This window comes from Crassostrea angulata, chromosome 1 (genome assembly GCF_025612915.1).
Source record: "Crassostrea angulata isolate pt1a10 chromosome 1, ASM2561291v2, whole genome shotgun sequence".
Classification (NCBI taxonomy): Eukaryota; Metazoa; Mollusca; class Bivalvia; order Ostreida; family Ostreidae; genus Magallana; species Magallana angulata.
Genome location: NC_069111.1, coordinates 53,502,886 through 53,519,894, shown reverse-complemented (window position 1 = coordinate 53,519,894; position 17,009 = coordinate 53,502,886). Strand labels below are relative to the sequence as shown.

Here is a 17,009-nt window from a genome sequence, read left to right as displayed (position 1 = left end):
CGTAAATTGCAGATTTTTACAATGGGAGGCACTGTAGCTCTCAGGTCGTCCATCCGAATTTTTTCAGTCATCCGAATTCTTTCAGACCGGGAGCTACAAACCTGCTGCTAGATATTCTGGTAAGAAAAATAATGAGTTTTTTTTATTTTATTCTTTAATTACATAAGGTGTCAAACTAATAATTTCAAGAGAAAAAACTTTGCTGAGTCTTTCTTTCTTTCTTTCTTTCTTTCTTTCTTTCTTTCTTTCGTTCGTATGGAATGGGAATTAAACAAGAAAACAACATGTGAGTGCTCCGTTGAGTCTCTTTTTTCCCATCGGGTATGATGATCAATTTTATAGATGGCGCTCTTTAATCAATGTGCGCATGCGTTACATATTTTGACAGCGATGGCGGACTGCTAACCAAACAGTGCATGATAAAACTAAACATTGCTTGAAAATAAGTATGTAGTCATGATTAAGGATAAAATGTTGACTTTCTACGTAATGAAATTACTTTTTAAAGCATTTTATGTTTAAAATGTTCTTAATCTACAAATTGTTTAACTAGTAGAAACCTTTTTTAGATGAAAATTCCCATATTTTGAATGATATTCTAGTAGTTGGAGCTATTTGGACCGTGGAGTTTAGTCTGGGTAGCTCAGTGATAGAGATCCTAACTTGAGTTTCAGGGGTCCTGTGTTTGATCCCGGTCCAGTGACAAGCTCATTCTTCCTTTCCTATTACAGAAATTCTATACTTTTCAAAAAGTAGATAGATCTTGATAAACAAATTATTTGACACTTTGTTCTTTAAACACACTTTATTGACCGTGATATATGAAAGACTTACTAGAAAGATGCACAATAAGCTGTATTGCATTGGCTGATATATATTTTGATAGATTTACTTTGTGGTCAGCTGTACATGTAATCCAATTCTTGTCTTTTTTTCAGCCTGTATTTAAAAGACAGAAGAAGACTACAATATTAAGCAAAATGGTAGGCATTTTATCATTTATAACATCAAGAAAAATGTTATAATCATGTCCTGCTTAGGGATGGGACGATGCACCGGTGCATCACAGTATTTATTTTGACGATATTTGGATCGATACATTTTCCATTAATACAACGATACCTAAGTGAACTTTATTTTATTTTCCAAAACTATCCGAGCTTCATTTATCGGCTATTTTCAGTCCGTGCGCCTAATATGAAAGTACAAAGATGGCGGAATACCTCATACAGTTGTCAAAACTGTTAGGAAGCTAAATCTGGAGTGTGGAAAACTTTTGGATTACTTGTTTATGAAAAAGTAGTGTATACGAAACTAAAGTAATTTTTGAATTGTGCAAAGCTCATTTTAAATAAAATAAAATAACTTTGGACATGTGGTAATATATGGACAGATTGAATAAAATTAATTTTAAACCCTTATTCATGTTTTCATTTAGTTGCAATGTATCGTGATATGTACTGAATCGGCTATGTACAGTATTTTCCCAGCCCTAGTTCTGCTATGGCCTTGTTTCCTCATTTAGCTGTTTCTTGCTTTTGACTGTTTGATTTAGTAAAGCTTCTGAATAATAATTTTAGTATTAGTTTTGTTGTTATTGGACTTGAAACTCAATGGTCGATCACAAGCTATGATTTACTTCCATTTAACTGTGAGACATTCGCTTCTCATTTAACAATGTTTAGATGGAAAAGGATCATAGATATCTGTTGATATTTGTGACTTTTAATGTGACAGTTTTCATTTTCTTTGTTTTTATTGATTGAAAACAATCACAGGTTGTTTCTATCTATCAAATTTTTTTATTTTTAAGCCAAAATTGAAGCCAAGCACTAGTGCTGAGTGTGTGAAGGTTGTGGTTAGGTGTCGACCTCTAGATGAAAAGGAGATAAGAGATGGACATGAGAGGTATTGCTGTTACTAACATGTTTGTCCATGCCTATAAAATGAATGTTCATATCACTAACCAAACATACTGTTGCATAGAATTTTAGAATGATATATATCAATGTGGTCCAAAATTAAAAACATTGTATTAATTGTACCATTCAAAATTTATTCATAATTTTTTAATTGATAATAATTGACAAACATTTTTTTTTTTATCAGAATTGTGGATATTGATGTTAACAAAGGGTGTATTACCATACATAATCCAAAAGGTTCCAACACTGAACCCCCTCGGAACTTTACATTTGATGCTGTTTATGACTGGAAGTAAGAAATTACATACAAAGCTTTTATCACACATATTTTTAATCCGGCATATAGTGTTTAAAAACATGTGAAGATGCTTGCAATCATCAAAAATCATTGTCAATGATGAGCATAAAGCTCTCTCTTGTATGTGGCTGCAGGATCATTCATTTCAAACTGTATGTTTATCGCATGCCACTAATGAGTGTATGCAGTAACAAACAAAATTACATATACTCTGTAATCGGACATTCATGAGAGTTTTCATGAACAGTCAATCTCGAAATGGTTTACTTTTTTGGTCAACATTGTAATGAGCTATTCTTCTGATTCAGCCATGGCCAGATGGGAGAGGATTGGCACATATTGACAGTAGTTTTGACAGTTATATATAATTCAAACTGTACAGACTACACTTGATTTACTAATATAATATGAAATAGTTTTTGTTGTTCATGCATCATGTCTTGACTTATTTTCACAGTTCCAAACAGAGAGATTTATACGATGAGACATTCCGAGATCTTGTTCAGTCAGTTATTGAGGGATTTAATGGGACGATCTTTGCTTATGGACAAACAGGCACAGGAAAAACGTTCACAATGCAAGGTATGAAAGTCAGATAAGATATTGTGGTGAGAGTAACAAACAACCTCAGATATTGGAAACTATACAGGGATATGAATACTTTTTAGGTCCCAAGAATGACCCAGAATTACGAGGTGTGATACCCAACTCTTTTGAGCACATATTTCAACACATTGCCAGGACAGAGAATCAACAGTACCTCATTCGAGCCTCGTATCTGGAGATTTACCAAGTAAGGCCCCTACTATAATACCTTTAATTTATGTTGAATGAATATTACTGGGGTTAGATTTCCCGCATAAAATAACTTGGGAAGTAATTGAATTGACTGTTGCTTTGATGTGTATGTGTTTAAAGAATAGGAATGGTTAAAGGGGAACCTAATGCATATTTCATTCTATGAATAAGGTTAAAAGCAAAACCAGTTTTTATGTACATGTACCTATTTGCATGATTTCCTAGTTTCAACCTTATTGATTTATTTTCGGACGTCTTCATTGATTTTACAACTTTTTGTAATAAGGGGCATAGAAATGAATGGGGCTTTTACATGTAATAGCTTATTAACTTCATGACATGTAAATTAGAAATTAGATAAGTGCAGTGCTTAGGACTGAGAACTATTTTTGTAGGAAGAGATCAGAGATTTGCTAGCCAAGGACCACACAAAACGCCTGGAACTCAAGGAGAGGCCAGACACAGGGGTATATGTGAAGGTCAGTGTTACTTGATTTAGGTTATTAGAGCCTTACTCTGCGGGTGCCCTATTGGTTGAGTCTGTCTGTCAGTTCATCCTTCCATCAGTCTGTCCGAGATCTTTTGTCCAGGGCATATCTTCTCTCCCCTTGGCCCAGTCTGGCTCATACTTAACTACAGTGCCTTTGGGTTAAAGGTGTGCATTGACCTTTAACCAAGTTTTTAGGTCAATGGTTTTGGTCAAAGCAGAATAATCTTTATAAATCCTTGTTCCAGATAATATAGAACCATTTTAAGAAGACCTTGGACTTTCATTAGGGCATAGCTATCTATTCCTTGTGTCAAAACAAGTTAAAAATGACACGGTATCAAGCGAAATATGCACTGATTGCGTAGTCTTAGCTCAAAAGCCAAACAAATCATGTTGATTTCAAAGAGCCATGGCTGAGTGGCTAAAAATGAAATAGCAGGCCTATGTCACATTGCTGTTTTACACAACTACCCAAAGTAGCAAGCTCTTGTTAAAATGGTTCTATTTTCTCCCCTTGGTCCAAACTGGCTCATACTTCACCTACAGAGTGCCTTTGGTCAAAGAGTGTGTAGTCACCTTGATTAATGTTTCTGGGTCAAGGTCATATCAGACCACACCAATCCCCCCCCCCCCCCCCCCCCAAAAAAAAAAAATTGGAGCATGTTTACTCTCCCCTTTGCCCTATCTGTCTCATACTTTACATAAACAGGGCTTTTAGGTAAAGGGTGTGCAGCGACCTTAACAAAGTTTTAAGGTCAAATGTGAAGTTCATAGAAGATCTCTTTAAAATCCTGTATTAAACCATAAATTATTTCCCATTGACTTAATCTTGCTCATATTAATCCCCCAGAAAGCCTGTTGGTAAGGTGTAATCAGTTTGACTTGAAGTTCTATGCCAACCAAAAAATTTCTAAGTCATAGGTCAATGTCAAAGCAAAATCCTCTGAAATGCTTTTATCCTGTTTTTCATTATTTAAGTGGGGCACTTTGTGATGGTCACCATCTCAATGATGCCTGGTTGGAATTGGCGTGGAGTTTGCGGGCAAGTAGCTCAAGCATCGTACCACCTTAGAAAAGTTTTGATAATGTTTCTATTATCTTTGACAGGACTTGTCCTCATTTGTGACCAAGAGTGTGAAAGAAATAGAGCATGTTATGAATGTAGGAAACCAGAACCGAGCTGTTGGGTCAGTATATATAGTAAGCTGTCTGGAGTAACAATGTAATATTAGCGGTATTTTATTTAAAAATGCAGCTTATATATATAACTCTTATGTTTGTTTCAAAAATAATAATATTAAGGATTTTTATAGTGAGTTGAACATATCTTGAGTTCAGTCATTGTGATTACAGGGCCACTGACATGAATGAACACAGTTCTCGCTCACACGCTATCTTTATCATCACCATCGAGTGCAGCACGGTAAGGCATCTTAACATTAAATCCTCATCATAGATAGCTATTTCAAGAACAGGTCTTCATTTAAAACTTGTGGTGGTGACCTTATAACTTGTACCTAAGAAACATCTATCAAAACTTTATTAAGAAATTCCTTGTTCAGTCAATCAGATTTGAACATCATCTTTCAGGTGTAAAAACAACATGTTCATTTTGATGTTTGATGAAATCTGTTTTCTAGGAGGATGATGAAGGAGAGAATCATATTCGTGTTGGACGACTGAATTTAGTTGATCTTGCAGGAAGTGAAAGACAGTCTAAAACCGGAGCAACAGTAAGTGAGGATTGTAAATGGGGTTTATGGTTGTTTATCTTTTTGTATGTGCATATTACTTATAACTCAACTTTGACTGATTGTGGACAGACTTCAGTGGTATTGTATTGCACGAAAATTATAAATACTGTAAACCAACTTTTGTTTGTGACGACTTTCTTTTTCAATATAATTTCGATTAACTGGTTCACGACAACTTATGTTCCAGACCCATGTTGTTATTTTAATCTTAAGACAATGATTGGTTTGCTGTGATAAATAGTCACACAATGAGGTGCTCGCTAATTTTGCAAAAATTGCTTGCTTGCGAATAAAAGTTGGTGTACAGTAGTTTTGTGTTGAGACAGAATGTGGTACATTACTGATTTACTGTGTTGTACAGGGAACTCGTCTAAAGGAAGCTACCAAGATCAACCTTTCACTGTCCGCTTTATGCAATGTCATCTCAGCCCTAGTGGATGGTAAAAGTACCCACATTCCATACCGAGACGCCAAGCTGACTCGGCTTCTACAAGGTAGAAAACACAATGAACCCCATAGAAACTTCTCATGTATTTCATTAGGTGTATACAAGTAGTTTTGGTCTCATGAATTACTGTTGAATTTTGTTGTGCCAGTGATTTATGCAAAGTAATTTCTTAGTAAGAAAATCTTTGTATACAGATGTTAATGCAATATTAATGGGTATAAAGATTGGTAGATTAATAGTATCAACAAAATTCCAGAGCGTTGAGCCACATTACATGATTGAGTGAAGAAACATTTGTACATTTTTCAGATTCCTTGGGCGGAAATGCTAAAACTGTTATGGTGGCCAACATAGGCCCAGCTAGCTATAATTATGATGAGTCCCTTAGTACTTTAAGGTAGGTCATTAACTGAGATGAAGAGAACACAATATGAAATGTTATAAGGTAATTGTAAAAGCCCGAAACTACAACCCCAATCTAGACTTTATGAATCAAATAATTTCTAGTAAAGTACTATAAATACAACAAATAAACTAGTGAAGAAATTTCAGTTTCACATGTACCTGTTTCTGATTCTTCAGATATGCAAATCGAGCGAAAGCCATTAAGAACAAGCCAAAGATTAATGAGGATCCTAAAGATGCTCTGCTACGTGAATTCCAGGAGGAGATCGCAAGGTAAGAAAGTTGATTTGAATACTTTCAGAAAGAGAGAGAGAATATGAGAGAGAGAGAGAGAGAGAGGAGAGAGAGAGAGAGAGAGGTGTCATGTATTTTCATTTGAGAAGAGGTAAATGTAAATACCACTCATTCTAAAATAGTGAAATTTAAAAAAAAGATTATAACAATATTATAATCTTTATTTTTTGTAAACAATTAGAACTTCTTTGTAAAAGCACATTTTTGTTATATAGGCTAAAGGCTCACTTACAAAAGAAAGGTGGTCCCAAGAAATCCAAGGGAGGTAAAAAGAAGCGACGACATCGACAGACAGCTGATGGTAATTGGATTTAAATTTAAACCAGGTCTTAACTGTTTACCAACTTTTATTAGCATACAAGGAATTTTAAAGAGTTTTGGGGGAGCTACGTCGTCATGAGTTTTTCTCTCCTCAACCGGTCCACAAAGGTCTCTAACTTGTATCCTATTATCCATTTTATCCACATTTTGATTGCGAATATAAGTCACTATTAATAAAAGTTGGTTTACTGTATATTGATAGACGTGTACAGGGTTCTCCTTTAGAGCCGGCACCCGGCGATTTCGAACCCCTACTTGTAGCAAATTCGCCGCCAACTACAACTATAACTAAAACAAAGTTTTTAACATTTAACATCATCTTTTAATAATTATTTAGTACATAAACAATATTCCACGTAATGTTGACAGATTCGATCTGTCGTAGTGTTACTTTTTTAAGAACATCGATTTTGATCCTGTGCTACATAACCAATAAACACATCGAAGAGGATAAACCAAGCAGATTCTTTTCGCGGGTTGGCTCTCTCTTGACTTATCATACATTTTTGGAATATCTTAGAGATTATATGGAGAATTTACGTCACTCAAAGGTAAACTTCCGTTGCTTTCAATAAGTTTGGAGATCGAGTATCTTGTACATATAGATACATTTTGATGTGTTAATTATGCAGCTCACAGATTTAGTCTCATGGAAGAGATAAGTCATTTGATCATTTTTCAATCTAGATCTCGCCTAAAAACGTTGGAGAAATATTGAAAAACTTGGAGTCTTCGTTAAAATGGGTAGGAAAAACACAGGCCGGGGCAAAATAAAAGCTGGGTCAGATCTAGATTTTTCAATTTATGTCTATAACAATTAACCAATATCATTGAAATTTTTAGGATATGTTACGGATAGGTATTTTTGTATTTGCTGCAAATATTGCTGCACAACAATGCGTATTTGCGAATTCATTGACGATTGTTGATTTTCAGGTTGGTAAAATGGGTAGACAGACCTGGGTCAACATTTTATTTGTGGGCTTTTTTAAGAAGAAACTTTAATATTTCATAATTATCTCTGTTAAAATATATGGAATACTAGTCAAAAGTTGACATTAATTGAACATTTATTTAACAAATATCTTGAACCGAGGACCTCCTATAAATACAAGATGGGTTAAGTGATTGTTTTTATTGCAGTGAACAGAAAAATACATAAGAATACCAATTATACATGGAATTCGTTTTGTCTCCGGAAACAAATGATGAAGAATTAATATAGCTTCACTATCCGACAACCGACCTCATCATGTCCATGTTGTGTAAACTTTTGAAAAAAGAAATCAAAAACCTAATAAATACTTTGGAAGACTGAAGCAAGATTTTATTGAATTAATTCTTTGCACTGTTGAGTAAAAAGGGTTAAGATAATATCCCCGAGTCCTTTAGAAAAAATATTAGATTTTAAAGAAAAGTTCTTGTAGAATAAATCACATCAAGAGTTGTAACATCTTTGTATCCTGAGCAAAGAATGGACTTTGATTTGATACCTCCATTTATAGTTGACACACCATCATTTTATATAATTTATGCACCCATTTGAGGTTCATCCTACATAAATATTACATATATTTTCGTATATTTCTGGTCATATGTTGCATTTTAGTTTATGTTAAAACATTTTCTAAGTAGGGGACATTACATTAACTAGAGATAATTTGTTGATTTTATTTAGGGGAGATAATCAGCGAATCTGAGGATGAGTCTGGGGATGATGATGAAGAAGGAGACGTAAACGATGAAGAGGCGTACATGAATGAACAGCAGCAGAAGCTGGAGCAACAGAAGGAGGCCATTCTGAGCAACCAGTCCATGCTGCAGGAGGTAGGTGATGGTGAAGTCAGGAGTGTACTAGTGTCCAGTCCATGCTGCTGGAGGTAGGTGATGGTGAAGTCAGGAGTGTATTAGTATCCAGTCCATGCTGCAGGAGGTAGGTCTCAGTGAAGTCAAGAGTGTACAAGTATCCAGTCCATGCTACAGGAGGTAGGTGATGGTGAAGTCAGGAGTGTACAAGTAACCAGTCCATGCTGCAGGAGGTAGGTGATGGTGAAGTCAAGAGTGTACTAGTAACCAGTCCATGCTGCAGGAGGTAGGTGATGGTGAAGTCAGGAGTGTACAAGTAACCAGTCCATGCTGCAGGAGGTAGGTGATGGTGAAGTCAAGAGTGTACAAGTAACAGTCCATGCTGCAGGAGGTAGGTGATGGTGAAGTCAGGAGTGTACAAGTAACCAGTCCATGCTGCAGGAGGTAGGTGATGGTGAAGTCAGGTGTGTACAAGTAACCAGTCCATGCTGCAGGAGGTAGGTGATGGTGAAGTCAGGAGTGTACAAGTAACCAGTCCATGCTGCAGGAGGTAGGTGATGATGAAGTTAAGAGTGTACTAGTATCCAGTCCATGCTGCAGGAGGTAGGTGATGATGAAGTCGGGTGTGTACTAGTATCCAGTCCATGCTGCAGGAGGTAGGTGATGGTGAAGTCAGGAGTGTACAAGTAACCAGTCCATGCTGCAGGAGGTAGGTGATGATGAATCCGGTGTGTACTAGTATCCAGTCCATGCTGCAGGAGGTAGGTGATGATGAAGTCAGGTGTGTACAAGTAACCAGTCCATGCTGCAGGAGGTAGGTGATGATGAAGTCAAGAGTGTACTAGTAACCAGTCCATGCTGCAGGAGGTAGGTGATGATGAAGTCAGGTGTGTACAAGTAACAGGTCCATGCTGCAGGAGGTAGGTCTCAGTGAAGTCAAGAGTGTACAAGTAACCAGTCCATGCTGCAGGAGGTAGGTGATGATGAAGTCAAGAGTGTACTAGTAACCAGTCTATGCTGCAGGAGGTAGGTGATGATGAAGTCGGGTGTGTACTAGTATGTAATGTACCTATATTGTAGTAAATGTATGTCCAAATTAAAGCCATTTATTTGTATGTATGACAAAACCAACATGTTTGTAATTGATATACATGTATCTTAGTACATTTTTAAATAAAAAAAATGTTAAAATTTATGTTGAAAAATGTTTAACCTGTGCAATGAATCCACAAAGTATTAAACTTGATGTTGAATATCCTTTCCATGAACAATACCTTAGTGTATACGATTGTACAAGTATATCATTCAAATCTAATTTTAAATTTAGGAGAAGGATCGCTTGTTAGAAGAAGTTCGTGACAGAGAAAACAAACTTCAGAGTGAAAAAGAAGCAAAGGAAGCTCTTGCATCCAAAATCAAGGTCTGTAGATGCATTGGAATTCGTCAGTGGTGGATCTTGGAACTTTCCCAATTTTTTATGAAAATGATACTGATGATTTTAATTTTTGTTCAATGCAGGCAATGGAAAGCAAACTGTTGGTTGGAGGAAAAAACATTGTTGACCACACTAATGAACAACAGAGAGCGCTAGAACAGAGACGAAGGGAGATCTCGGACCAAAAGGTATGGGGAAATCATTTTCTAAAACCTAAAACATTTCTTTCATTTGAACAGTAGATAGAATTCAGTTGTATTTGACTGAAATCGTTAACTTAGGATCACAACTTTATCCTTAACTTAGTATAACAGCATTTTGAATTGACTCATGATAGAGAAGAGAAAGAGAGATTCAACAGAAGTTAGAGGAGAAGGAAGAAAAAGCTGTTGAAATGGAGGAAGGGTTTCAGTCCCTGCAACAAGAAGTTGATATCAAAACCAAGAAGTTAAAAAAGGTAGGCAAAGGTAGACACATAGGAACCATTTTCTGGAAATGTGATTCTATGGTACATTTATGTTAATACTTCTCTTAGAGCATGACTAAATTCCACCTTTTTTATTTAAATTTCATTAAATTTTTGATGGTGCACATATATGTTTGGTCATTCTTTTAAAATTTATTTTTTCTCCTAGTTGTTTGCAAAATTACAAGCCACAAAGCAAGAGATAGCAGATATACAGGAAGAGCACTCTAAGGAGAGACAAGAACTCGAGCAAACTCAGATGGAGCTAACCAGGGACCTCAAACTCAAGTAAGATAATTTTACCTACACACACTCACGTAAGAATATTGAAAACTCAGCTTCATGAACTTAAGTACAAACAACTGGAAACTTACCAATATACTCAAGTAAGAATTACAGGGGATCTCGCACACACACACTCAAGTAAGAATACTACAGAACTTAACTATACTGTGATGAAAAAACAAAGGGGAACTCATTTACAGAATCAAACTCAAGGAAGAATAACGGGGGACCTTACATCATCTACACAAACTCACTACACACTAACTAAGGGAACTAGAGATAAAACAATGAGGGACCTTACATCATCTACACAAACTCACTACACACTAACTAAGGGAACTAGAGATAAAACAATGGGGGACCTTGCATCATCTACACAAACTCACTACACACTAACAAAGGGAACTCAAGATAAAATAACGGGGGACCTTACATCATCTACACAAACTCACTACACACTAACTAAGGGAACTAGAGATAAAACAATGGGGGACCTTACATCATCTACACAAACTCACTACACACTAACAAAGGGAACTCAAGATAAAATAACGGGGGACCTTACATCATCTACAAAAACTCATTACAAACTAACAAAGGGAACTCAAGATAAAACAATGGGGGACCTTACATCATCTACACAAACTCATTACAAACTAACAAAGGGAACTCAAGATAAAACAATGGGGGACCTTACATCATCTACACAAACTCACTACACACTAACAAAGGGAACTCAAGATAAAATAACGGGGGACCTTACATCATCTACACAAACTCACTACACACTAACTAAGGGAACTAGAGATAAAACAATGGGGGACCTTACATCATCTACACAAACTCACTACACACTAACAAAGGGAACTCAAGATAAAATAACGGGGGACCTTACATCATCTACAAAAACTCATTACAAACTAACAAAGGGAACTCAAGATAAAACAATGGGGGACCTTACATCATCTACACAAACTCATTACAAACTAACAAAGGGAACTCAAGATAAAACAATGGGGGACCTTACATCATCTACACAAACTCACTACACACTAACTAAGGGAACTCAAGATAAAATATAGTGAACTATGTAGAAGCATTTTATATGTGTTAAAAGTTTCTACGTAATGTTTTGACTGACCTTTGTCCAATAAGATCGTAGCTGGGCAGAGTTAAGACTTTGCCGATCATGACTTGAATGAGAGAGAGAGAAATTGATTTGAGTAAATTTTAGTTGATGCCGATGAAGAAATCAACATAAGTAATAAACTGGCAAACAAATTTAATTAAGATCTATATACCAGGATATTACAGGTATATCCTTTATTGGTGTAACTTTAAAACGTTTTTAAAGAACGATTGAAAATTTCTTTGGCCGTTGACAACAGTGTCTTTATACATGTACATGTATAAGAATGACGTAATTAACCAACTTAATCATATTACATATATTTGATTATATTAAATATTTTGAAATGCGTACGAATGATCAGTTATGAATAGAGGTATAGTGAAACGGAAAGACAACACAGGCCTTATTCATCCTTATGTCAAAAATGTTTCACATTGAGTAATCATGAAGAAAGTTTTTATACAAAGTAATATTACAACCTGTGTCTAATTTCAGGATGATTCAGCATACTTTGATTAGAATACTACCAGTAATACTTAAAATGAAAAGCAGTTTCTTAAATATTCGCACAATTTTCGATGTTTTACATTACTTCATCCCAATATCTACATGTATATATAGACATCGTTGTTCCCGGATGAAAGAATTTCAAAACTCAAAACATAAATTTATAGGATATACTAGACTGTGATTTGTCACTTTATAACCATTGATAAATAGTTCGATCATCTGCGTTAATTTACTTTATTAACTCTCTCTCTATCAAATTAAGTCACGAGCAGTAATGTTTAAACTCTGCCCTACTTTGATCTGATTGGACAAAGGTCATTCAAAACATTACATAAAAACTTTTCTGGAGTTAACGCCTATTAAACGCTTCTATGTAGTTCGCTGTAACAGGGGACATTACATCGCCAACACAAACTCATAACAAATTAACAAAAAGAAAACTCAAGATAAAATAAGGGGGGGGGTTTTTATTTGCAAACTCAAGTATAGACTTAGGTAAAAAGAAAAAAGCTTTAGCAGAGATGTGTTGTAATTAAATACCTAATCTAAACATTCTTTGTGAAATAAACATCTGTATATTGTTTCTGTAATAGAGCACTTTATATTGATCATAACATATTGACACAATTTGTAATTTCATATATTTTTACTTTTATTTAGGATGCTGATTATTGAAAATTTCATCCCACCAGAGGAGAAAGTAAAGCTGCAGAACCGCGCCCGGTACAACGAGGATGAAGACCAGTGGGAACTGATACCTCTCGCTAACAAAAGGTGGGCAGCAGCAAAGAGCAGTGCCTAGCTACACTAATGTGTTTAAATATTCTTAAACTGATTTACTTTATTTAAACTCCACATCTATTCTACTAATGGGCATTATACTATATTATTATAATCTTAAAAACCAAAGGTGAACATCATTAACTAAAATTTGAATGTTTAAATAACAAGCAGTAGGTCTATGTCTTATTTTAGGTCAACGTTCCTATTTTTTGTTTTGCATAAAAATTTCTGGTAGCATTGCAATTAGCTATTAAAGCATTTATGTTCATATTACTTATGATAAAGTTTGTCATTCTGTTAGCACTTGCCTTGCAGTGCTCAGACAATGGCCAAGCGTCCTGTGTCGGCCCTAGGTAACAAGCGCCCAGTGTCCGAATATGCCAGAGTGGCAGGAGCAATGGGAGGTCACCCAAGGTTCAAGGTCAGCGATAGAGTTTGAAGCTTGTCATACTTAGATTATCCTGCTGTCTAGATAATGCTAATGTTGTGCTGATACTATGGAAAAAAGATAGGTGTTGAGCAGAATAGTTTTGTTGTATTACATGTGTACTTTTAGGGAGAGAACATCATCTTGATTGACCTTGACATGCCAAATCGCACAACCAGAGATTATGATGGTCCGCAGGTGGCACCTAAAATCCAGGCGGCTCTTGATGCAGCCCTGATGGATGAAGAGGATATTGATATAGAGGGAGGGTAAGTGTGTCTATACACTGACACAACATATTACTTTCTGAATTATTGTTTATATTGTTTATTTTATTTTGAGTTTGCATTCATGAATACATTGCAATATACATTTTGAATGTCTACTTTCAGAACACCATCTGTATTCAGTAATAAAAAGTCAAAGAAAAGAGAGTCAAGAATTGCAAAGTGAGTCTTTAGGAGGCCCATCAAAAAAATTCAAAACAATCAGTTATCTGCATTATAATAAATATCTATTCAGGGTGTAATGTGATGAAATAACCTCTCCTCTTTTTTGGAATGGCAGGTTAAAGCAAGGGAAGAGAGAACAGACCCAGATGTACCCCTCTGCCCGAGGTCTCGTATCCAAGTGACCTGATGACCTGTGAAATTTGACCTACACGTCTTTCTTTTCCTTTAACTCTTGCAAACAGCTGTCTCCAACCGTAGTGAAACAGGACCAGCACTCTGATTGTGAATGACCTTGGAGCGGAAACCCTGTCATTAGCAGCAGGCTATGTTTATTGACTTTTGTAATCCCTGGGATGTCTTATCAATTCTATACATGCAAGGGATCAACTTTGTAAACAAGGCATTTATTTATTTTCATGCATGCCACAATTGATTATTTATTGAACTATGGAACATTTGATTCATTGCAATTTATTGTCAACCAGCAGAATGGAAGGTTCCAGAACTTGTATTGTGGTCAGGTATGGTTGTGTCTGACGTTGTACAAAATCAATGGCTTGAGGGCAGCTCATTCTGTGATATTGAAAAGCTTGTGTTTATTTTGTTGAATCAGTGGCCATGGCATCAGTGCTACTAGAGTCCTCTGTAATTGTTCTCACAGTCACCATGGCATCAGTGCTACTAGAGTCCTCTGTAATTGTTCTCACAGTCGCCATGGGATCAGTGCTACTAGAGTCCTCTGTAATTGTTCTCACTTTGATGTATATCTGTTGGTCCTGTATTTAGATATTTATAATTGTTTACTGTAGGGAGCTCTTTTTTTTTTTTTTTAGACTTATCAGTATTCCTGTTACATTACGATGCCGTCCAAAGCTTTTTACTTAGTTTACTTTTGTCTTTACATTGATTCAGATTTGATTGTCTTTGTGTGTGATATTTTAGCCATGATCTGAGGCCCCTAAATTTCTCATTGAGAATGACCTCTTTCGTTATTGTAAATACAAGCTGTATTAATTTTATGCTGAAAAAATGACTTTTCTAAGACGTGTATTTGAATCTAACTGGTTTTAAAAAGCCTTCACTGTAGAGATGATGGACGTTTCTGTTATGATCTTTACCTTTCTGTGTTTACATGAGCTTGTCTTAAAGGATCTCTTAAGACATGGTTTTGGTTTGAATTTTTCTTTTAATGTCAAACAGTTAATATATGTGAAAACGTTCTTCCATATTTAAAAAAAAGTCTTTGCTGTTTTTTGGTTTTTACGTTATATTTTGAGATACGTGATGTATTGCATGATCATTATTACATGTACCTGTAAAAGTATATATAAATGAATTGCTAGACTTTACTTACATAATTCTAAGTAAACATTGTACATCCGAGGAAACTCTATGTGAAAAGATTGTATGTAGGGTAGTTCTGTTTCGTAAGTTATTTTCCAAGAGAAGGGGAAATTGCCAAGTACTGAGGCAATCTCTGAAATGGCTTTTAAACAGGGTTCTTGAACAATAAATCAATGCTGGTTGTGAACATTAACTAATAAATCCATTTGATGAATTGTATCCGTCTTTTTTGAAATTTATACAATAAGTATTAGAAGACCTAATTGCCAATTATTTGATTATTTAAAGATCGGTACATGGAGTCAGTAACAGAGCTCTAGCTTTCTCACAATAAAGACAGATGATAAGTCTAGTGAACTCGAAACTATACACTAAGTACTAGAAGACCTAATTGCCAATTATTTGATTTTTATAGCGAACTACGTAGAAGCGTTTAATAGGCGTGAACTCCAGAAAAGTTTTTACACAAGGTTTTGAATTAATGACCTTTGTCAGATCAAATCGTAGCTGGGCGGAGTTAAGACATTGACTTGAATGAGAGAGAGGGTGAGATTTGAGTAAATTATAGGTGATGCCAATGAAGAAATCATCGTTAGTTATAAATGGCAAAAAAAATTACTTAAGATCAGACGATTCGTCTGATATACTCGGAAGTAAAGTTCAGCGGCCCTATTGCTAACACATTATCATCACATGCAATCTTGTTTGCTACTCCTGTCTCGCGACCAACGCATTAATTGAAGCTAGATAATCTCAAAAAAAAATCTAAGAAATCACAGGATGAATGACCATCTTTAAGTCCTCCTTAAAGATAGCTTAAAGGTGTTTAAAGGTAGCTTAAAGACGATCTTTAAGCCACCTTTAAGCTACCTTTAAGCTATAAGTATTGCTTAAAGGTGGCTTAAAGAAAGCGTAAAGATGGCTTAAAGGCAGCTTAAAGACTATCTTTAAGCCACCTTTAAGCCACCTTTAAGGACAACTTATAGGTCCTTAATGTCCAAACTTCTTTAAGCCACCTTTAAGCTACCTTTAAGCCACCTTTAAGCCATTAAAAAAAATTTAATTCAATATTGTGCTTAATTTCCAACAAAATGTATTAACTTTATGAAAGAAAAGGTATTAAAACGGTTTTTGTTCTAGAAAGAAAAATGAAAAAAAAAAAACACAAAAAAAACCGGCCTCGGCGAGAATTGAACCCGGGACCCTTAGTGTACTAGCGTCACCACACATCCTCTGCGCCACGGCAACTTACATATATATGAGCGTTTTTATATCCTATATTTCAGTGGATATTGAATGACTGTATTGAATTTGTTTACTTGAAAAGATTTTGACACACCATTCAGTTTGTAACAATCAGTTATATCTAATTTATAAATTACATGCATGCATGTATTTAGAATGAAATACGGAACTTGGTCTTCAGTAAACAAAAATATATTATACCTAAATGGAAACCGTTAGGTTCACTATAGTAGGCTTTCTTAGTTAATAAATTTAAACCGAGTAGATATACGTTCATCTAATTTATAGCTATAAAAATGTAAGAAAGAAAATGAAATCATTTCTTTTATTAAATGCATTGATACTACTAGGGTATTTGTTCAATTTCCCGCAATTTCCCGGTTTTCATGAT

The 17,009-nt window shown here is 35.4% G+C and overlaps 1 protein-coding gene across 1 annotated transcript; it reads left to right on the top strand.

Moving 5' to 3' along the window:
- The first annotated feature begins 366 nt into the window (after positions 1-366).
- LOC128188115 (kinesin-II 95 kDa subunit-like) lies at positions 367-15,592 on the top strand. The gene is made up of 24 exons (XM_052858966.1): positions 367-446; positions 939-983; positions 1,814-1,908; positions 2,110-2,217; positions 2,681-2,805; positions 2,892-3,016; positions 3,417-3,500; positions 4,619-4,698; positions 4,865-4,934; positions 5,152-5,244; positions 5,627-5,759; positions 6,023-6,110; positions 6,296-6,391; positions 6,628-6,713; positions 8,412-8,560; positions 9,867-9,959; positions 10,058-10,162; positions 10,312-10,431; positions 10,610-10,728; positions 13,028-13,141; positions 13,466-13,571; positions 13,707-13,846; positions 13,970-14,026; positions 14,145-15,592. Exons 2-24 carry the CDS (start codon positions 981-983, stop codon positions 14,209-14,211), a joined length of 2,256 nt encoding a protein of 751 aa, XP_052714926.1. The 5' UTR covers positions 367-446; positions 939-980; the 3' UTR covers positions 14,212-15,592.
- Positions 15,593-17,009: the final 1,417 nt, after the last annotated feature.